This window comes from Octopus sinensis, linkage group LG10 (assembly GCF_006345805.1).
Source record: "Octopus sinensis linkage group LG10, ASM634580v1, whole genome shotgun sequence".
NCBI classification, from domain to species: Eukaryota; Metazoa; Mollusca; class Cephalopoda; order Octopoda; family Octopodidae; genus Octopus; species Octopus sinensis.
This window is the reverse complement of record NC_043006.1, coordinates 72,924,323-72,948,188: the sequence shown is the minus strand read 5'-3', so window position 1 is coordinate 72,948,188 and position 23,866 is coordinate 72,924,323. Positions and strand designations below refer to the sequence as shown.

At 38.5% G+C, this 23,866-nt stretch overlaps 1 protein-coding gene across 6 annotated transcripts in view; it reads left to right on the top strand.

The window, feature by feature from the left end:
• Window positions 1-10,171, top strand: part of LOC115216764 — a 48,168-nt gene extending 37,997 nt beyond the window's left edge. For all 6 annotated transcript variants that reach the window (XM_029786332.2, XM_029786331.2, XM_036506814.1 and 3 more), the window contains one exon: window positions 9,969-10,171. In XM_029786332.2, the coding sequence (XP_029642192.1) occupies window positions 9,969-10,079 (111 nt within the window). In that variant the 3' untranslated portion in view covers window positions 10,080-10,171. The remainder of the gene's footprint in view (window positions 1-9,968) is intronic.
• The last annotated feature ends 13,695 nt before the right edge of the window (window positions 10,172-23,866 follow it).

Here is a 23,866-nt window from a genome sequence, read left to right as displayed (position 1 = left end):
GTTTTGACATTGCGAAATAGTTGTAAACGAGGGTCACTGTCAGACATGCAGTGTCATTCATTTCCAATATATTGCAAAAGCATTTTTGGCCATAGAGGAAATATAACTTTGCTTGGAAACAGGTGAAAATTGGCAGCAAGAAAGGTATCTAGGCAGTGACACATATTCAGAGTGTGCTAGGTGTGAGCTGCACACCCATCCAAAATGGCAAATCCATTATAAATATTAGCCTTACTCATTAATTTAATCAGAAATCTGTATGGAAAACTTTTGTTATATCCGTACTTGAAAGCTGGTGACATTAGGTGTGACAGTACACCCAATATAACACCCACCAAATGCCACTGTATCTATGCATAAAAAATCTGCCTTGATAAACTCTTTCTCACCCATACAAGCATAAGAAAGTAGACATTAAAACAGTGGTTCGCAACCTTTTCACTTCCAAAGACCCCTTTTATTTAGACGAGATTTCCCATGGACCCCAGGATATTGAAAGGTCTTAACATGTTCATGGACCTCTAGTACTACCTTTAGGGACCATGAAGGGGTCCCTGCACCATAAGTTGGGAACCACTGCATTATGATGATGATGATGCATATCTATTTGTATAAATGATTTTGTATACACAACCTGAAATGTAGCTCAGGTCAACATTCTGAAACTTAAGTTCAAAATGCAACCAAGCTTTGGTTTGCATTATATTTGAAGATTATATCTTGTCAAATGCATTGTGTGTACCATTACTAGTTAAGAAATATGTATGTGTGTGTGTGTGTATGTGTGTGTTATATATATATATATATATATATATATATATATATTATATATATATATATATATATATATGTATAGACACACACACACATATATATATGTATATATATATGTATGTCTATATATATATATATATATAACATATATATTATATATATATATATATATACATGTTTGTGTGTGTACATATATAAATATGTGTGTGTGTAAGTATATATATATATATATATATATATATGTATGTATAGACACACACATATATATATACATATATATATATATGCATGCATACATACATACATACATACAGACACACACACACACACATACATATACTGCCTGACTTCTATCTTTCAGAAAGTCATGTAACCACTCTCCAAGTCTCCCAGCTATGCCAAGATCACATAGTTTGTGGTATATCATACCATGATCCACTTTCTCAAAAGCTTTCGCAAAATCAAGGTATATTACGTCCGCATTTGAGTTGTTGAGTAACTGCCTCAACACCCAGCTCAACACCCAGTAATAATGTTGTAAGAGCTGAGTCAGGCAGCTCCTACCTGGTCAAAAGCCATGCTGGGTATCACTCAGCAAGTTATTTTTTTTAAGGAATGGAATTAGTTTCCCCCTGACTATCCATTCCATGACTTTGCTGATGCGTTAAGTCAGAGAGATAGGCCTATAGTTTTTGACATCTGCTCTGCTTCCCTCTTTATGGACTGGACATACTATTCCCTCCTTCAGCTTGCTTGGCAGTCTGCCATTTGCAAGAAAGCTCAGGAAGAGAATCTGGAGAAGCTTTGCCAGGGCACGCTTACACGATTTGAGGAGGATTGCTGGGAAACTATCAGGACCCCTAGTTGAGTTTGCGTCTACCTCATCTATGGCTAGTAATATATCTTCTTCACTAATGTTGATGTATTCCATCGTAACTGCCTCGCTGGTTATAGGTGAAGTGGCAAAGAAGTTCACTGGTTCATTCACTTGTCTGTGTTCCAACAGGGTGGTAAAGAAACTTTTGAACTCGTCATTCAGTACCTCACTGATTCTGGTTGGACTGTCTGTGAGGGAGCCATCCTTTTGGAAGAGGGATCCTATCTTGCAGTGTACTGAGGCTGTTTCTTTCGTTTAATGAAAGAAGGCCTTTGGGTTTGACTTAATGTTTTTATAACCCAGGCTTCTTTGCTCTCTCCCTCACATAGGATTGTAGCAGCCTTTTTTCAATCTCCATCAGTGTTGTTTTTAGGTGGGACATTTCGCTACTTTTGGGATGTTGGTTGAGGCAACTTGCAACCTTTGTCCATCGTCTTATGAGGATCTTCCTCTCCCTTGGAATCTTGTTCCTATTTGTTTTGGCCTAGTGCTCTGGGATATATTTCTGGCATATGGCTTGCACAACAGACATGAAACATTCTAGTTTCATGTCGATGTCTGGTGTGGAGAGACATTTCAGCCAGTCCAGTCTGAGGATCTCTTTTTGGATCAATTTCCAGTCTGCTTTGTGGAAGTTCAGATTGGAGAGATTTCGAGTGCTTCCTTTAGGCTGTATATGTCTGGCTACTTTCAGCCCAAACATAGACAGCTCTATTCTGTTGTTATCCAAGACTAATGTCGGTGTCACTTTCACATCATGAATGATGTCCATATTGTTCATGAAGCAGAGATCCAAAATGTTATTCGCCCTAGTTGGTCTGAGTACAGCTTGCTCCATGGATAGGGCATTGGTGAGGTTGAACAGGGACACCACCTGTGCTTGCTTGCATCTAAATATTGAAACACTTCCCTCAATAAAGAAATACTTTGTGATAAGACTATTGAAGCCATTGGGTATCACACTAGCACTGAACTCTGAGTGTACAGGTCCTTATAGCCCAAACAGCTGTAAGCTAATGAATGTGATTATATCACTTCAGTTCCTTTGTCATTCATTTATTAACATTATACTCTGTACTTATCTGGTCCAGAGTTAAAAATGCTGCAGTTTATTAAAACTGTATATTTTGTTCTAGCAACTGGTTAGTGTTCTACTTCCCCTCCACCATACACCTCTCACTTTCCCCGTTCACTTTGCTTACTTTTCCCCCTACACACACTTGCAACTTACCCAATGATATGCCATCTCTTCCTCTCATCCTTCCCTTGTTTATTGCATCATTATTATTATGACTGTGCAGCAAGATGGCAGAAACATTAGCACACCAGGTGAAATGCTTAGCAGTATTTTGTCTGTTTTTACGTTCTGAGTTCAAATTCTGCCAAGATTAACTTTGCCTTTCATCTTTTTGGGGTCGATAAATTAAGTACCAGTTGCATACTGGGTTTGATCTAATTGACTGTCACCCCCAACCCCCTAAAATTTTTAGCCCTTTTGCCTAGAGTAGAAAAGATTATTATGATTGTGCTGCTCTTCATTCCCCCATCTCTTTATGTGACCAGTATCTTCCCTCTTATCTCCCCCACCAACTCAGCTGTGTCACCAGTCACTCCCTAGCCACCATTCACTACATCTACTCATCAGATTTACCCATTTTTCTACAACTGTCACCTACTTTCCCCTATATTCCCTTTTCATCCCTCAACACTAGCTCTTCATTATTTTCTTTCCATCACCCATTTCCCATCTCAAACTATTTCGCTCTCACACTCTTGTAACCTCTACACACTCACAATTCATTCTCCTGACTCCATCCCTACACACCTTGTATTTTGAGCTTCCACCCTGACACCTCACCACTATTATTATTATACTGAAACACTTCCCCCAATAAAGAAATACTTTGTGTTAAGACTATTGAAGCCATTGGGTATCACACTAACACTGAACTCTGAGTGTACAGGTCTTTATAGCCAAAACAGCTGTAAGCTAATGAATGTGATTATATCACTTCAGTTCTTTTGTCATTCATTTATTAATATTGCACCCTGTACTTATCTGGTCCAGAGTGGCTGGAGTGGCCACTCCGACCACTCCCATACTCTCTTCTATAATGTGTGCATCCATATAGCTCCTTCCTCTACAGCAAAAATCTTCTTCTGTTCTTGTCCTTCCTCTCAGACTTTTAATTCTCCTTCCCCCACTACTGTAGCCCCTCTCATCATCATCATTTCATTCATCATTATCATTTAACATCCATTGTCCCTGCTTGCATGGGTTGGACAGTTTGACCAGAGCTGGCAAGCTGGAGGGCTACACCAGACTCCAGTCTGATTTGACATGGTTTCTACAGCCTGATGCACTTCCTAACACCAACCACTTTACAGAGTGTGCAGGGTGCATTTACGTGGCCCCACACATGTGCTTCTACATGGCACTGCACTGGTGCTTTTACGTGGCACTGTCACAAGTGTTGCTGTGATGATTCTAAAATACAACACATAAAAAAACCTAAGGGTATATCTTTTCCTACCCCTCTGAAGAGATTTTGTCCCCAAAAATGATTTTAATAATATTTATTTAATCCTTATTGGGCTTAATTGAAACAGCTGTAAGAGACTATGTTTGATTTTTACAGATAATAAATTTTTATTAAATGTTATATCTCCATTTTCTTATTTTTCAGTTGAATGATTGTAAACCGTGGTTTATATACAAACCTATTATTTTACAAATATTATAATTCCCAATAAATATTAGGTATTAAACCAGTAATTCCTTGGATGATACCATCCCTTAACAAGCTAATTCAACCTCCAATTGATTTTAATTCAAAATCATCATCATCATCATTTAACATCTGCTTTCCATGCTAGCATGAGTTGGACAATTTGACTGAGGACTGGTGAACCAGATGGCTGCATGAGACTCCAATCTGATCTGGCAGAGTTTCTACAGCTGGATGCCCTTCTTAACGCCAACCACTCCAAGAGTGTAGTGGGTGCTTTTACGTGCCACCGGCACGACGGCCAGTCAGGTGGTACTGGCAACAGCCATGCTCAAATGGTGTTTTTTACATTGCCACCTGCACAGGAGCCAGTCCAGCGGTACTGGCAACGACCTCGCTGAAATGTTTTTTCACGTGCAAGTAAGGCGACACTGGTAACAATCATGCTCAAATTGTGTTTTTTACATGTCACCTGCACAGGAGCCAGTCCAGCGGTACTGGCAACGACCTCACTCAAATGTTTTTTCACGTGACAGTAAGGCGACACTGGTAACAATCACGCTCAAATGGTGCTTTTTATGTGCCACTGGCACAAAAACTAAACCATAAAATAAATTTTTATTTTTCAAAATGAAACAAAACCAACAGTCAGATGAAAAATAATGTTTATCTTTGTATACTTTCTCTTTATATTTGAAAAGATTTCTCCTACATTTTTAACTGCAAAATACATCTGCTTCTATACTCAGTAGAGATAAGGTACCCCAAATATTATTTTAGTAATTTTAAAGTGATTTCTTTCGTGCTGTAAACCATTTACCATTTCTGTGGTATCCCATCCTTTTCTTGATGTCCTAAGCACATACTTTATTTTGCTTAATGGTTAATCCAGTGCTGCATTGACTGGTGGCATACATAACTGATCTCAGGAGGGATGAAAGACGAAATCAAACTTAGAGGGATGTGAACCCAAAACGTAAAAAATTGTAACTATATACCATAAGGAATTTTGTCGGAAGCACCACCTATTCTGCCAGTCTAATGCTATAATGATAAAGATGCTCTCTTTTATTTGCTACAGAGGTGTTTGACGAGGGGGTGGATATTACAAGGACAGTTTACAGTTTGTGTGTGGTTTACAAAGAAAGGTGAGGAAAGGTGGGGAGTGAAGGGGGGGCTCGAGATAAAAGAAATACACACAGATGCAGGCATGATTGTGTGGTAAGAAGTTTGCTTCCTAACTGCATGTTTGTGGTTTCAGTCCCACAGTGTGGCACCTTGGCCAAGTGTGTTCTACTATAGCATTGGGGTGACCAAAACTTTGTGAGTGGATTTGGTAGACAGAAACTGAAAGAAGTCCATCATATACATATATATATATATATATATATATATATATAGAGAGAGAGAGAGAGAGAGAGAGAGAGAGAGGGGGGTATGAGAGGTACTGGTATCTAGAAGACCCAAAGAGTGACAGGTAATGCTAAGTAAGTGCTAGGGACAGACCACAGTTAAACTCTTGGTTCGATGCAAGTGTGGAGTGGGTTTTGTATTAGCATGCATATAATATATTGGACAAAATGAGATAACAAAGCCAAGGCTGTGAGGAGTTTTCAAGACATTTATAAGGAAAAAGATATAGATATAGTCTTACAGCTGTTTCTGGGATATTGGCACGTAAAATGGACCAATCCGACCATGGCTGATGCCAGCCTCGCCTAGCACCTGTGCAGGTGGCATGTAAAAAGCACCCACTACACTCACGGAGTGGTTGGCGTTAGGAAGGGCATCCAGCTGTAGAAACATTGCCAGATCAGACTGGAGCCTGGTGCAGCCTTCTGGCTTCCCAGATCCCTGGTCGAACTGTCCATGGAGAACGGACGTTAAACGATGATGATGATGATGATCCCTTCATCAGAGACGATGTGAGATGGTTAAATAGAGGTAATTTGAGTATATTTATATATATGTATATTTATAATAATAATAATAATAATAATTGTGTACAGTGCTCAGGTGCACTACAACTCATCTAAAGTGTATATATAATCAGGTGTAGTTTCGGCGGATTTCGGAAAGCATGAGGGCCTTAAAGGATGCAGTGTCATGGCAGTCAACAACTGACGCAGGCAGTTTATTCCATGCTTCAGCAACTCTGAGCGTGAAAAAATGTTTCCGAAAGTCATGGGAGCTGTGTTGTTTTCTGACTTTGTAGGCATGTCCACGTGTGTTAGACACATGGAGATCAAAAAGGTGTTCAGTGTTGTTGTTGGTGAGGTGGTTGATAACTTTGTGGGTGTTTACCAAGTCCGTCGCCAGACGCCAGAGCTTCAGTGAATCCATGCCCAGGGAACAAGACGCTCAGAATATGGTAGGTGTCTGATGGAGGGTATGTGTTTGGTTGCACGTCTCTGGACAGATTCCAGGAGGTCAATGTTCTGAGCAAGATAGGGGTTCCAAACTGATGATGCGAATTCCAAGTGTGGTCGTACCATAGCTGTATACAGTTTTAAATAGTGGCTGGAGAGCGCTAACAAAAGTCTTGCTGAGTGATGCCAAGACACCCTCGGCCTTCTTGACAATTTTAGAGATATGCTTTGTCCAACGCAAATCACTGCTGACAGTGATGCCTAGGTCACACTCGCAAGAGGATTTCTTGATATCAGTGTTGTGGAGGGAGTATGTGGATGCAGGGTTTTTTCTCCCAAAATGCATGGTGGTACACTTGTCCACAGCCAGTTTCAGTTGCCAGTCTGTATCTATATATGTATCTAATTGTGTGTGTCTTTGAGTCGGTGTTTGTCCTCCACCACCACTTGTCAACTGGTGTTGGTGTGTTTATGTCCCTTTAACTAAGTGGGTTGGCGAAAGACCCGATAAAATAAGTCTCAGGCTTAAAAGGAAAAAGTGCTGAGATCAATTCATTTCAACTAAAAAAGGCAGTGCTCCAGCATGGCCACAGTCTAATGACTGAAACAAGTAAAAGATAAAAGATAAAAGACAGGATACAAACTATGTGAACACATGGATGAAGCTGTCCACTTGATAGAGGAGAGACTCCAACTAAGGCCATCCAAGGAAATCTTCAGATTGGGGATCAACTGGCGTTCTCCAATCACCCATCCTTTGACAAATTCACTGGAGAGTAACATAGTGTTATAGATGCTGATGATGATGATGGTGATGTTGATGATTTTTTTTACTCTTTATATAATGAGTGCAGCAAAGCTGATGAAGGCAATGATGATGTTGATGGTGGTGATCTTAGTGGTGATGATGGTGGTGATTATGATGACGACAATGGCTATGATGATGGTACTGAAACACACACTATCCAGCTTCTGACGTCTAGAGGCATAGTTGACTCAGTTCCATTATGAATACCTCTCCCCTCTCCACCTACCTCCACCATTCTGTAACACCACCACCACCATCAACAACAACAACAACACCATCACTGCCGCCACCATTATCACTATTTAAACATAAATCCACCTTGCCATGTTGTAAGTTAATCACCATAGTTTACCCTCGCCTTTCACACACACACACACACACACACACACACACACACACACACACACAAATTGTGTTAAACTTTCTTCTATTTTGTTTCTCTTCAACAGTCGGCTCCACCCAAGATATCTTATTATTAGACTTGCCAAGATGTAAATATATAGCTTTGAAGAGATTGAATATAGTCTTAGAGAGAGAGAGAGAGAGAGTAAGAGAGAGGAAGGAGAAAGTGGAAAAGAGAGAGGAAAAGTATGAGAGAGAGAGTAAGAGAGAGAAAAGAGAAAGTGGAAAAGAGAGAGGAAAAGTATGAGAGAGAGAGTAAGAGAGAGGAAAGAGAAAGTGGAAAAGAGAGAGGAAAAGTATGAGAGAGAGAGAGAGTAAAAGTCAAGATGTGAATATACTTTTGAAGAGAATGAACATGGTCTTTGAGAGACAGGCAGACAAATAACACACCGGTATACAGGAATACAGCAGCAGGGAGGGAGACAAGAGGCAAATAGAGAGGAATACAGTAAAAAAGGGAAGAGAGAGAGGTAGAGAGAGGGGTAGGAGGAAAAGACAGATAGCAGACAAGCAGAGAGGCATTTATTAGGAGAAAGAGGGAGAGATGGCAGGAAGGAGGGAGAGATGGATGGATGGATGGAAAGACAACTTACAAGTAGAGAGGCATAGAATAGAGAGAGAGACACACACAGGCAGGCAGACAGCTAGATAGAGAGCTGACAAGTTACTCTTTTACTTGTTTCAGTCATTTGACTGCGGCCATGCTGGAGCACCGCCTTTAGTCAAGCAAATCAACCCCAGGACTTATTCTTTGTAAGCCGGGTACTTATTCTATCGGTCTCTTTTGCCAAACCACTAAGTTACTGGGACGCAAACACACCAGCATCGGTTGTCAAGCGATGTTGGGAGGAGAAACACTGACACACAAACACACACATAAATATATATATAACAGGCTTCTTTCAGTTTCCGTCCACCAAATCCACTCACAAGGCTTTGGCCGGTCCGAGGCTATACTAGAAGACACTTGCCCAAGGTGCCACGCAGTGGGACTGAACTCAGAACCATGTGGTTGGTAAGCATGCTACTTACCACACAACCACTCCTACACCTGTAAGAATGAGAGAGCAAGAATATATGAGAGAAAGTGTGAAAGTGAGTGGAAGAGAGAAAGAAGATGAATAAGAGAGAGAGAGAGGGAGAGAGAGAGTGTGTGTGTGTTTGTGGGCATGTAGAGAAGAGAGAAAGAGAGCAAGAATAAGCAAGAGAGAAAGTGTGAAAGTTAGAGAAAAAGTTGAATATTAAAAAGTACCTTAAGAACCCTTGCAAGCCCTACAAAAGCCGTCCCCCACCAAATTTATTATTATCATTATTATTATTATTATTATTGATAATCTTCAAGATTGTGCTCCAGCATGGCCACAGTCTAATGACTGAAACAAGCGAAAGATAAAAAGTTGCAAACTGAAAGTCTTCAGCCACGACCTTATGTCAACCAAGGTATTGCGAGCGGGTACCTTGATGATGATGGTGAGGAGGAAGAGGAGGAGGATAGTAAGAGTGATGATGATGATGATTATGATGAAGGGATGACAAGTGTAATGATGATGGTGATAATGACTGATGATGATAAAGAGGAAGAGAAGGGTGATGATGTGATGGTGAGTGTAGGTAGCGAGCTGGCAGAATCGTTAGCACACCAGGTGAAATGCCTAGCGGTATTTCGCCCTTGTCTATGTTCTGAGTTCAAATTCTGCCGAGGTAGACTTTGCCTTTCATCCGTTTGAGGTCAATTAAATAAGTCCCAGTTATGCACTGGAATCGATCTAATCAACTAGGACCCTCCCCCAAAATTTCAAGCCTTGTGCCTGTAGTAGAAAGGACGTGATGGTGATTGTAATGGTGGCTATGATAATGACTGTGATGATGATGAGGAGGAGGACGACGACAACAAGGATGAGAAGGAGGAGGGTGATGATGATGATATGATGATGGTGGTGGTGGTGGTGTCAATAATTTAGAAAAATTTCTTTTCTAAAGTTTCTAACCAAAATTATTTCATTTTGCAGCTGATGGAACAGAAATGGAGAAGAGCACGGGACCAGCAAAATTCTGAAAAGCAACACGAAAGAGACCTTTTGCGTTATAACCCCATTAACTGGAGTGGGACGCTTAGCTAAAAAAACAAAAAACAAACAAAAACATTTTTTTTTACCAACCAGCAGCTCATTAATTTACACATTTTAATTAGCAGTTTAGTCCTTTAATTAATTCAGACCAATATTCTTCTTGGCATACAGCAGCACAGAAACATAATTAGTGATAAATTACTCCTATTTTAAACATACATGTAAAAATATATATATGTAAATACATGTATGTATGTGTGCATGCATATGTCTGTATGTGTTTGTGTGTGCATGTGTATGCATGCAACCATGTGTGTGTGTACATGTGTGCATGTGTGTGCACGTGTGTGTACATGTGTGCATGCACATGTGTGTGTATGCATGATTGGAGCCTGGTGCAGCCATCTAGTTTGCCAGTCCTCAGTCAAATTGTCCAACCCATGCTAGCATGGAAAGCGGATGTTAAACGATGATGATGATGAGTATGAATGTTTCTATATATTTTTGCATATATATGCTCATGTATGTATATCTGTATAGGTGTGTATATATATATGTTTATAGGTGTATGTGTATATATATATATATGTATATATGTGCGTATGTAAACACACACCTCACAGAGGCATCCCTTGCATTACAGCTACCTCAGGTTATGAAATTTTGCGCTTACAGAAATTGTGAAGTATGACCACTAATTTTGAGGTTTGGTCTATAATTTTGCCTTTAAAAGAAACTCAGATATTAACAATTTAAAAGCTACATATATATATATCTTAGCCAAAAAGCAACTTCTCAATGTTTTAGCTAAGATGATAGTATTGCTCATGATACATATCTTCAAATGTCTCTGTGTGGTTTGTGTATATGCAAGTGTTTCTGTACACCTCACAATAAGTACTTACAGAGTTTGAGTAATTTTCACTGTGAATATTTATGCATATGCTTATGTATATTTTGAGTCACAATGAGGGTCTAATTTTCCAATCTGTCTGTCTCCATGTATATATACACATACTATCTATCGATCTATCTATCTATATATATATATATACATATATATATATAGTCCCACCCATACTAGCATGGAAGATGGATGTTAAACGATGATGATGATATATAAATCAACCTTCGCTTCCATCACCTATCAACACTTAACCACTCCCATTACTAACCCACCAACTCTTTAATGATGAACAACAGCAGCAATACTAAGAACAAGATAAGCAAGTCCATCTAAAATAAATACAGTCTTATGAGATAATGTGATTGTCTCTTATTTTAGGCAGCATATTTTAATGGTTGAATGAACTGCTTTTGGTTTTAGGTCAATGGAGATTGGCTTGAAACTAAACAACAACAATACAATTAATAAAAATGTGAACACCACCACCAAAACATCAAGCAAACCACTTAATTTGATTAACTAACTAGTAACAACAATAAGAGTTTCAGCATGATAAGGACTGTAGCTACATATGTTGTATGCCAACACAACAGTGATTGAGTCTAAATAGGATGTTGAGACTTTTGCCTTAAGTTAGAAATGCGAAGACAATGTGGACATGAACTTGGTAACCCACCAACTAAGTTTAATCATACAGCATTTCCTGCCACCTCACCTTTCACCCGTTTCTTCTTCTGATGTCCATCCTTACATCCATAAGAATACAACAATTTTTTTCACTCACAAAGCAGTTCTTTCTTGTGTTATTTTACTACATATTGTGGATAATAGTTGATTGCTGTCACTGTTGAATTTACCTACATTACAAAATATCTAGAAAGAAGCTATCAAGTGGGACTGAATGCAGTAGGGTGAAAAGGAATCATAAAAGGGTTACTCAGGATACTAAAGTTGATGTTTTAAAAAGGCTTGATACAAGAGTAAAAATCATCAACATTAAAGCTTGCACATTTTTTACAGTGGGAACTAATGGGTGACAATAGAGAGAAAATTAAGTGAAGTGCTGAAGAAGTTATTTTGTTGACCATCCAAACTTTATTTTTTCATAAATCTGATGTGGTGCTTAAAATGAAACAGTTCTTAAAGGTATGGATTGAGGACTGAACTCAACATAATGTGCCAATAATCATGAGGCTGTTGAAGATTACACTTGCAAATGTACCATGAGGTGAGATCAAACTCGCAATGATGTGGTTGCAAATCAAAATTATAGTAAATTTTTGAAAAAAAAGGGCCAAAAGTTTGTATGACAATATACATAAAAAGGGGCAGGTGAAACTTCTTATAAATAGTTTTTTTCTGGCTAGTGAAGTTCGTTTGAAAAGTTTAAGAAGTGCTTGAATTTGCACAGCTTAAAAATAACTCGTGAAGCTGTTAATGCTGATACAGAAGTTGCTACTAAATATCTTGAGCAACTGAAAAAAATAACTGCTAAATTGAGCTACACACCAGAGCAAGTATAAAATGCTGATGATTTTCATTTCATGATAAGAAAATCAACACCAAGATTTAAAGCTTCTAAACATTGTTTGATATGTCTTCTTGGAGGAAATGTTGTTGGTAGGATGAAATTAAAACCTCTACTTGTTTATCATACCAAAAATCCAGATGCTTTCAAGGGTTAAACAAAGTTTAATTTACCCATAATTTGGCATTTCAATTAGAAGGAATAGCTGACTAAGAGCTTTTTCAAAGAGTGGCTAACAAACATTTTTTATCCAGCTGCAGAAACATACAGTCCCAGAGATAATAAATATACATACATACATACAAACAGACAGATTGATTCAGATGAATATGATACTTAAGTTGAGGCACCAGAATTTAGTACGGTATTATCCATACAATTTCAAAATAAGGTGATTAAAATCAAAATAAGCAACAAGGATATCCAAAGGTAATGCAGTACAATCGTTTCATGCAACTCCATTTAATTGAACAATGCAATCATTACATCAATTTAAATGCAGAACAATCCTCAGCTGCATAAAGACATAGAATTTAAATTAAAACAGATGGACACATTAGTATAATTTTACCTAAAATCTTCAAGAAGGTAAGGAGATAGACAGAGAACATGCTGTCTTCATTTCAGCTTAGAAGCTACTAAGGTATCAGGAAGAAAGACTTGTTACAGATTTTGCTTGTCACTATTTTATGGGGTGAGTTTTAATGTAACAAGTCTTTCTTCCCGATACCTTAGTAGCTTCTAGGCTGAAGTGAAGACAGCATGTTCTCTGTCTATCTCCTTACCTTCTTGGAGATTTTAGGTAAAATTATACTAATGTGCCCATCTGTTTTAATTTAATTAAATTCTATGTCTTTATGCAACTGTGGATTGCTCAGCATTTAAATTGATGTAATGATTGCATTGTTCAATTAAATGGAATTGCTTGAAACGATCATACTGCATTACCTCTAGATATCCTTGTTGCTTATTTTGATATATATATATATATATATAACCTTGGCTACTCCACTAGGTTGCGTGATTGCTGGCAAGGCTACAAATGATATATATATATTTGAAAAAATGAATAGAAGTGGAAAAATTATCAGAAAAGCCATTTCTATTCATTTTTTCAAATACAGAATACTGTACCAAGGACTTTTTATTCTACTATATGTATATATTATCCAAAATATATAGTATTATATATCCATCACGCCTGATCTTAATCAGTTTCACGCAAAGAATACAATGGAGTGTTAGGTAACAATCCGATTATATAATCTTATGCTCATCAGAGTAGCCAATATGGAAGGAAACATGCTGATTCCTCTCAATTGTCGGACAATAGAGAGCAGTCGTCATATTCCCTTCCATATTGGCTAACTTTGATGAGCAAAGGTTATATAAAGGGATTGTTACCTAAGACTCCAATGTATTCCTTGTGCAAAACTTATTGGTAATATCAGCCGTGATGGATATATAATACTATATATTTTGGATAATAAACCCACTCTATTAACAGATATACAAGTGCATCTTTTCCCTGATTTATGGTCTTTTAGATGACTCACATGTGTGTGTGTGTATATATATATATATATATAACAATTTAGGAGTGACCCTAACAGGTCATTCGTCCACCAGAAGAGCAGCCATAACTCACAGCCGATAGTAGTAATGAAATTAGGTGAAAATTTAAAACTTTACCCCAATTCATCTTTTAGGACGTTCAACTGTTCTGTGTCATTATGATTAAATTAGCTTAATTAAATTAAATTAAGCCAATCTACCATAGGTTACACTTCATCAGTACAACCTGGGGAGACAAATATACACGAGGCGTCTGTATCGATGCCTACGGAATATAGTCTTAAAGTTCAAGACTGACGTATTCGCGCCAAACTTTCAGCAGTAAATATAACTGCCGATTCAATCTCAGAATTATTCAGAAAATTATCAATTAGTCATTTAGGGTAGCAAAAAAAAAAAAAAAAAAAAAAAAATTTGCTACCCTAAATTGACTAATATATATATATATATATATATATATATCACATGACCGACCAGTCCATCAGATGTAGTTACACATCGCTGGTCACAATGCTTTCACATTGTTTTAGCCTTCGAATGACGCCACCCCGCTGGCTAAGCGAGCAGGCCAACAGAAGAAAGAGTGGTGAAAGAGTACAGCGGGGATCACCACCCCCTGCCGGAGCCTCGTGGAGCTTTTAGGTGTTTTCGCTCAATAAACACTCACAATGCCTGGTCTGGGAATCGAAACCGCGATTCTACGACCGTGAGTCCGCTGCCCTAACCACTTGGCCTCCATATATATATATATAATGAGTATATTATAAATGGTGGCCAGGTGAAATACAACTCATCAGAAAAGGTTAAAAGAGAAGGCAGAAAGCAGCCATAACTTAAGTAAAGAAAGACAGCAATGAAAGCACAGTAAAAGAATAAAACACAAAAAGGACCAAAAAGTGAACAGTAAAAATGCCATAAAGAGGAAAAGGTATGTGGATATGAACTAGTTTTGGTGAATTGACAGCTAACAACCGACATGGACTGTGTGTGTGTGTATTCATGCATTTGTAGGTGCAGGCATGGTGTCGGCAAAGGCATGCCTGTGTGGTTAGCAACATGGCTTTGGGTTCAGTTCCAATGTGTGGCACCTTGGGAAAGTGTCTTCTGCTGTAGCCTCTGGCTGACCGAAACCTTGTGATCGAATTTGGTAGGCAGAAGTTACCATCATGTGTGCACCTGTGCATGCAAGTGCTTGTGCTTCTTAAAAATATATATCATCATCATCGTTTAACGTCCGTTTTCCGTGCTAGCACGGGTTGGACGGTTCGACCGGGGTCTGGGAAGCCAGGAGGCTGCACCAGGCTCCAGTCTGATCTGGCAGTGTTTCTACAGCTGGATGCCCTTCCTAACACCAACCACTCCATGAGTGTAGTGGGTGCTTTTTACGTGCCACCGGCACAGATATATATGTATATATATATACATAAATTAAATAGAGTGAGACCATTGACAATCTAATAATTTATTTATAGTATGACATAATATTATATAACATAAACAACCATTCCAAAAAACCACAAAAGGCCAACAAATTGTTTTGGCCTATATACATTTTGTGATACACATACACAACAACAGCTCCCTTATAAATAAGGATCATGGTTTAAAGATAGATAGGATTTCATCAATCTTTAAACTACGACCCTGAAGTGTATATATATCAAATAAGTGAATGAACAAATATTGTAACTAGTGCTCAACATGTAGATGGAGTTGTATCAATTGAGTAACAGGTTCACTTAGCTCCTCCAACATGTCTTCATATGTCTGGGGATCTGGTCATGTTTTTTCACATCCACAAAACTTTAAGCAACTGGAGGAACTAAATCGTTTTCTCCTCTAGGCACAAGGCACAAATGTTTGGGTAGGAGTGAAGGTGGAGGAGGCAGTTGATAAGATCGACCTCAGTAAGCAACTGGTACTAAATTTATTGACCCCAAAAGGATGAAAGGTAAAGTCAACCTTGGTGGAATTTGAACTCAGAACATAAAGATAGACGAAATACCACTAGGCATTTCACCCAGTGTGCTAACGTTTCTGCCAGCTCACTGCCTTACAGAAGGAGCTAAATCAACCTATTAATGTGTGTGCATGTGCATATACACACACACCACATACATACACACACACACACACACACATATACATACACACACACACATATACATACACACACACATACATACATACACACACACATACATACATACACACACACACATACATACACACACATATACACACACACACACATACACACACACACACATACACACACACACACACACACACACACATATATATATGTGTGTGTGTGTGTGTGTGTGTATGTTTGTATGTATGTGTATGTATGAATTTATGTATGTATGTACATATGTATACACAAACACACACATACCAGTACACAAAATAAAGTAAAACAACAGTAGCAACAACTGTAACAACAAAAAAAATACATTACAAAATTTACCATGCTAGAAATAATAGTCAGATGTCTCTCATGTTTCTGATGAATAAAACATAATTGGATAATATTATCCAAGACAAGCTATATCTGAAAAGACAGGAGAGTCATGGCTAGAATGACCTTCATTACAGGTTTGCTCCAGTGCTAAATAATAATAGCATCTTAGTAGGGCCGTCTTAACAGCAGTATAGACCCTTTGATGGATTGCTCTGGGATCTTTACATTTATTTATTGACAACCAGCCACAGCATACAAAGATTTCCATTAGGACCCTGGACAACACCATCTAAGTAGGGCCATCATAACAGTGTAGACCCTCTGGAAATGCAATGCATTGGAGACCTTACATTTATTTGTTAACAGTAAGTCACAGCATACAAAGATTTGCATTAGGTCTCTGGACCCATGGGTCTCCTGGGAAAGTTCTTGTACTTTTCTAATTGAACAACTCACTCCCTATGAAGCAAAGGCTAACAATGACTTTTCTCCACTATTCTTCATTTTGAGCTGTCTTTTCTGCTTCTCTCCAATTAAATTACTACTTTTCCAACCTCTCTCTTGCTGCCCTTGTGGGTTCCCTCTCCACTTATGCTTCAGGCATATGTTTCCCAGGGGGAAGGCCTTCCTCTCTCATGTCTTTGTTTTGAATTGTCAATGATCCTTTTGGAATTTTGCTGTTTTAAGGTAGGAGTGGTGGCCCTACACTAAGTCATTTTTACCTCTAGGGATAGGTGGTCCCTATCAGTTCAGCCACAATACTTTGACCTGTTCGGCACGGAAGACCTTACAAGGAACTTGCTACAGCTCTCAGATTCATTGAGGCATTCAAGCCACCACACAGCAACAAGAACAGGAAGTTGTGGAGGAATTTCTCATTGTGCTCAAGCCTTAAGATAGCACTGATTCTAAAGTATGGAATTTCCTGGAAAAAGTTCAAGCGTAACTTTTACATCCAAACCTGGTATAGTGATTTTGTTAAAATCAGCTTTCTAGAGGAAGCCAGCTTCCAGTCTTTATTGAAGCATAAACTGTCCTCAAACTTCACACTTAATACACAAGATTTCACCCACTTTTTGGGAGATCTGGTTGTTACAACAGCCATCAATTTACAACTGTCAAATTAAAAACAAAAAGAAAAATCAATGTTAACCAACCACATGGTTCCAGGTTCAGTCCCACTGCATGGCATCTTGGGCAAGTGTCTTCTGCTATAGCCCCGGGCCGACCAATGCCTTGTGAGTGGATTTGGTAGACAGAAACTGAAAGAAGCTTGTCATATATATGTATTATGTGTGTGTATGTGTTTGTGTGTCTGTGTTTGTCCCCCTAGCATTGCTTGACAACCAATGCTGGTGTGTTTATGTCCCCGTCACTTAGCAGTTTGGCAAAAGAGACCGATAGAATAAGTACTGGGCTTACAAAAGAATAAGTCCCGGGGTCGAGTTGCTCGATTAAAGGTGGTGCTCCAGCATGGCCGCAGTCAAATGACTGAAACAAGTAAAAGAGAGTAATCAATCTCACCGGACTCAGAGTTTGTAAAGGTCATTGACACAACCCTTTTCTCAAGATTAAACATACAAACAAAAAAAAATTTTTAATACGATGTTAAAACTGGATCCCAATGACTAGAGTTACTCTTCTAACCCAGAAAATAATCTTTGGTCATTTGACTACCCCCTACGAAAAAGTACTGCACACATATCTCAAGTAATGGAATGGTACCACTGCAGCAGACACAAACATCCAAGACTACATTCTAAAGGCCAACTTTCTATTCAAAGGATTTGTGCAGAATCTAGGAGTGGGGAAGACATCCAACAGGGATGACAAAAGAGGAAAGAGATGAATCAGTCAGATGGGTCTAAGTCAGGGGTAGAATAAGAGTATTAAGGGCCCTTGGGCATAACTGTTTATCAGGCCCCTTAGCATTGATATCAGTAGAGTTAACATGTAGAGTGCAGGCCCTACATGCCCAATTGAGTGACAGCTCAGTCTGCCCTCAATCTGAGTGGAAGTGGAATGAAATCAGCCAGCTCTCAGAAACAGACGCTACTGTAGTGGAGACAAAGGGAGAGACATGTTGGGGTGTATTGTTGAGTATCTTCCTCTTCTCATTAACTGAATATGTGAGTAAGGTATGAGATGAGTATGTGAGAAGACATGAGATGCTCTAAGAATTGTGAAGCTTAGCCTTTAAGTGAAGTTGAAGGATTTATACATACACACACACACATATACACGTGTGTATGTGTGCATACATATATACGATGAGCTTCCATACAGTTTCCATCTTACAAACTTCGCTCACATGGCACTGGTCAAGGCCGAGTCAGATTTGCAAAAGCACCATGGAGTGAGATCAAGGAATCAAACCCAAAATAACGTGTCACAAAACACTTCAACCACACAGCCATACTTGCATCTTGCCAGAATTGTGCCTGTAAATAACTTTATCAACGAGTGTGTGTGTGTGTGTGTGTGTGTGTGTGTGTGTGTGTGGTGTGTGTGTGTGTGTGAGTGAGAGAGAGAGAGAGAGAGAGAGAGAGTGAGTGAGTGTAAGGTAACGCCGTGTCCATGGTGTGTATTTTGAGTTTTAGTAGTGTTGAAGGAGACTAAGTCGTTGTATCCTCATTGGTTGGATCTGTTTATAGAAGTAATACATATCTAGCATAAGACCTCTGTCTAGGTTGTGCGTGGGTAAAAGGAAGAATGAAAAGTGTTACTTATATCATGTGGAGCCACATGGTCTTGTGGTTAGAGCAGCGGACTCGCGGGTTCGAATCTCAGACTGGTCGATGTGTGTGTTTATGAACGAAACACCTAAGCTCCACGCGGCTCTGGCAGAAGGTAATGTTTAACTTCTGCTGACTCTTTCGCCACAACTTTCACTCACTCTTTCCTCCTGTATCTTGCAGCTCACCGGCGTCCCGTCCAGGTGGGGAACCTATACGCCAAAGAAACCGGGGAACCGGCCCTTATGAGCCAGGTGTGGCTCGAGAAGGAACAAACAAAACTTACATCATAAAAATGTGTGGTTAGAAGTATCAGAAAGCATGTCGTTAATATATTAAAATGATGCTTTATAGCCAAACCCATATAGACACAAGACTTGACAGTGTTTGGGATGTAAAAAGGGCGCATTATCAATATATACTGTGGTAGAGAGGATTCAGAGTGGAAACTCCCAATAAGTGGCAGATAGAGTATCAATATAGGCAGCTTATAAGAGAGTAAAGAGATAATGAGTCGGATTATGCCAAGGGCAGCAACTCTTGATGTAGTAATGCATGCAAGTCTTCATAAAACCGGCTCAAAAATAGAGATTCTGAAACTGGAGAAAATTTAGCGTCAGAGGGTAAATTTGCAGATTCTGGATTTGTGTGTCAGTATATATCAAAGTAATAAAGTTAATGCTTGTTCATGAAGTGGCCAATGGTTTCGCATCCACGAAAGTGGACGATTCATTTGTTTTCGGTTTGAACGGCAGTTTTTAACATAATTTCTAGGTAACTAAAAAATTTTAAACTTCGTATACTGGTAGAATGTGTTTATAAAACATCTTTTTCTCTTAGCTTTATTGAGAAAATTCCATAGTTTGTAAGATATTTGTTGTTGTTTTTTTCTTCAATTTCTGCAATTTCAACCAATCACTGACGTCTATTGAGGTAAAAAAAAACCATTCTGTGCCGTATGAATATGTCCCTCGTTTAAGAAACAGGTTGGGTTCATTTACATTTGTGAAGAAAAAAAGATACCCTTCCCCCACGCCTAACCCTAACTAACCATCGATACTAGGGTTATAATTACGGGTGACAATTTCATATGACACGGCTAGAAAAAACTGCCGTTCAAACAGAAAAGATCCTCATTGGATTCTAATCCGAAGGCAAAATTAACTCTTCATCTCTCGGAGGTGGAGAGTTTTTACGGTAAATTATTATTTTAAGAGTTAAGAAAATTTAATGCAGGCCTATTTAATGAAAAACTACTAATTTATTTTTTCTTTCTACCATTTAGTTAACGATCTGTATTATACAGTTCTTGATTACTGTGTTGCTAATCTAATTCCAGAGACCTTGCTTGGTTTTGGTATCTTTTCCTCATTAGTTCATAAAAAAAACCCAGTGAAATAACTTTTACGTTCTATTTTTATTGCTAAAATATGTTCGACTTTTGGCACAAGCAATTTTAGGGGAGGGGCTAGTCGACTACAACGACCCTAGTACTCAATACTTATTTTATCAACACGGAAAGGATGAAAGCAAATTAGACCTCAGCAGAATTTGAACTAAGAACGTAAGAGCTGTAAGAAATGCCGATAAGTATTTCGTTCAGCGAGCTAACTGTTCTGCCCGTTCACCAACTTCGTTGTTATTTAAATAAACATTAAAAACTGTATTTAAAATTTTCCTTTTGACAGATATTTTTTCATTTTAGAATTGTAAACTCTAATTACTGAACGAAACAGGGTTAGAGTAAATTTACTTTCAAAGCATTTCCAAAGAATAAAAATGAACCGAAAAATGTTGGGAATCTCTGTTCAACAGAAAACATATTGGTGGCCAATAAAGAGATACGGTGTAATGAAAGGGCAGTTTTTTTTTATGACTTTGAAGCAATAACTTGATAGTAGGATTAGAGAGGCAGTACTTCTTGGGAACAGAGTATACTGCAGCAGAAATGAGATTAACTGAGCATTGCTGCTTGGACGTCGATGTCGCAGTTTTAGTGTCAGTATTTTATGGCGTTGGAAGCAAACACATACATGCAGAAATTTACACATACAGATAGAGTGAGAAAGAAACATTACAATTTATTAAAATGTCAAATTAGGGATGCCAAATAGTCTGTGCCAAAACATCTGATATATGTCCAATTCTGGGGAAAGATTATTGTAGAAAATGAGAGAGAATTTGGTATACTATTTGAAGTTAATGAAAATAATACCACAAGCACCAGTCATCGTGTTGAGCTGAAATGAATTCCATGTCTAGTGAAAATTATTATGTATTAACATATTCAGGTGGTAAGCTGGCAGAGTCATTACCATGCTGAGCAAAATGTTATTTCGTCCGTCTTTTTATGTTCTGAGTCTCAAATTCCGTCGGTATCAACTTTACCTTTCATCCTTTCGGGGTCGGTAAAGCAAGTACCAGTTGAACACTGGGGTCAATGCAACTGACTAACACTCTCCCTGGAATTACTGGCCTTCAGCCAAAATTTGAAACCAATATGTATTGATGTATTCTAACTGGATTTGGTCAAAGAGGAATAAAAGCGAATTTTGGAAGTAATAACTTACTCTACGTACAACCATTGTCTCAGACTGAAGCAGTTACAATTACCAAGGTATCTTGGATCTGGAGCATCTGACCACCCAAGAAGGTGCAGGTTAAAAAGTAAAGAATACTACACAATGAAGCAGCTGAGGGGTATCCAAGAATCATGACCTAAATACAGTCAAACCCCCTTAGATTGTAAGAAAGGCAGAAACACTTGCTTACAGAGGGATTAATTCTCTGGAGATCTTCAGCTCTCTCTAGACTTTCTTATAAATATGCACACCTGTTTCATCAGTTTTTCATACTGTTGTATAACCCGGGGTCAGCCCTAATAAAACAGGCCTATTATCAAAGTCATTCCATTTATGACAATCCATCTTAAACATACACACAAACACACACACATATATAAACAGGGATTACATTATCCAATGTGTTCTTTTCCCCCTCTAAGACATTAGGGAGGGATTTGAGGAAGATTTGGCTGCTATTTCTAGCATATTAAAGAACCACAGAGGACCCTCCCTTTATTCAGCTTTTGAGATTTTTTTTTGTTTTTTTGTAGAGATGAAAAGGATAGGTGACTGTCTTACATTTAATTTATATAGTTTTGGGTATTCGGTAATTTTTGGTTATCTCGCCACCATTAAAAAATTGGGTTATTTCCCCTCCCCCGCCGCGTTTTACGAGAAATATTGGTACTTTTGGTTATTTCCTTTAACTTAAAATAAATGTTTAACCCTCAATAAAACAAAACAAAAATGAAAAAAATTAATAAAAATAAAATGTGAAAAGATGAAACACCGTTTTGAATCTGATAATATTTTTATAACAAATTATAGAAAACTGAAAATATTAATATACATGAAAACGGAAAAATTTAAACATACTGAATCTGATAATATTTTCTATAACAAATCATAGCATGCTTATCGAAAAAGGTTGTCCATACCTGGTTCAGTCAGTAGTGAAAGGGTAAAGCTCATAATTCTTTTCCAAGGCCGCTTAAATGAAAGGAAATCATCCCAGGTCTTCCTCAGTATTTAATTAGGTTATCCAAGTTATCTCCCCTGAACTAATTTTGCTTTCTCATATTCCCTATCTATCCATCCATCTATCTATCTATCGAAAGATAGACAGATGTGTACACACACACAATTATCGATTCTTTTTGTCCTTCGATTTATCTTTCTGTATTCACAGAGCAGTTGTCTAGTTTTATATTGTTATGTTTTTCTTGTATAGTGAAAAAACAAACCCTTTATTTTAATTTTGGAAAATATATATATATATTTTAGTAGAACATTGTCATTTTATAAGACTTTGCTGGCAAATTTTTAAATTAATATAAACATTTATTTTCATGAAAGAAAAGTACTGGAGAACTTCCGTCGAATTCTTCTAAATCTTTATGTTAAAACCGTATTTTGGAGAATTATTATTTTTTTAAAAATCACAGCAACTGGTCGCATACCACAAGGTTTAACGGAACCCACCGAAGCAAGCCAGCTCGCTCGCAGTATTACCACGAGCGATAGCGTGGCTAAGGCGTTGAGAAAGCAAAGCGTCCTCACGGGCATCGGCGAGGCGAGCTGCCAACGTTGACAAGAACTTCGCGGTTAATTGCCCAGTCCCTCTGAAATTCTCAAACACCACGCGTTTGAAGAGATAGTTCACTGTCAGGTCACCATACTTCAGGGGTTTCTTCCATTCGGCTACAGAAGCAGTGGCCCTCCCATTAACTGCAGCATCCAGGATGTGGGAGGGAGCTAAGGAGTCGCAGACTGTAGCGTCCCAAATGAGGCATCTACCTCTAAGCAAAGGACAGAGGATAAGACCATCTGGTCTCTTTCCATCACTGCTGGATAAATCCGACAGCCCCAGAACTGAGGGATATTAATCCGAGCCAGGGTCCGCTTAATGATTAAATTTAGCTCGGTCTGACGAGCGAAGCGATCAGCATTTGGGCGACAAGACAGACCGTGAAGACTTGTGGGGACGAGGGGACCAACCACAGCGGCGTCTCAGTCCCCTACAAATATCATCTCTTACTCTGAGTGTGATAGGGATGCAGAGTTC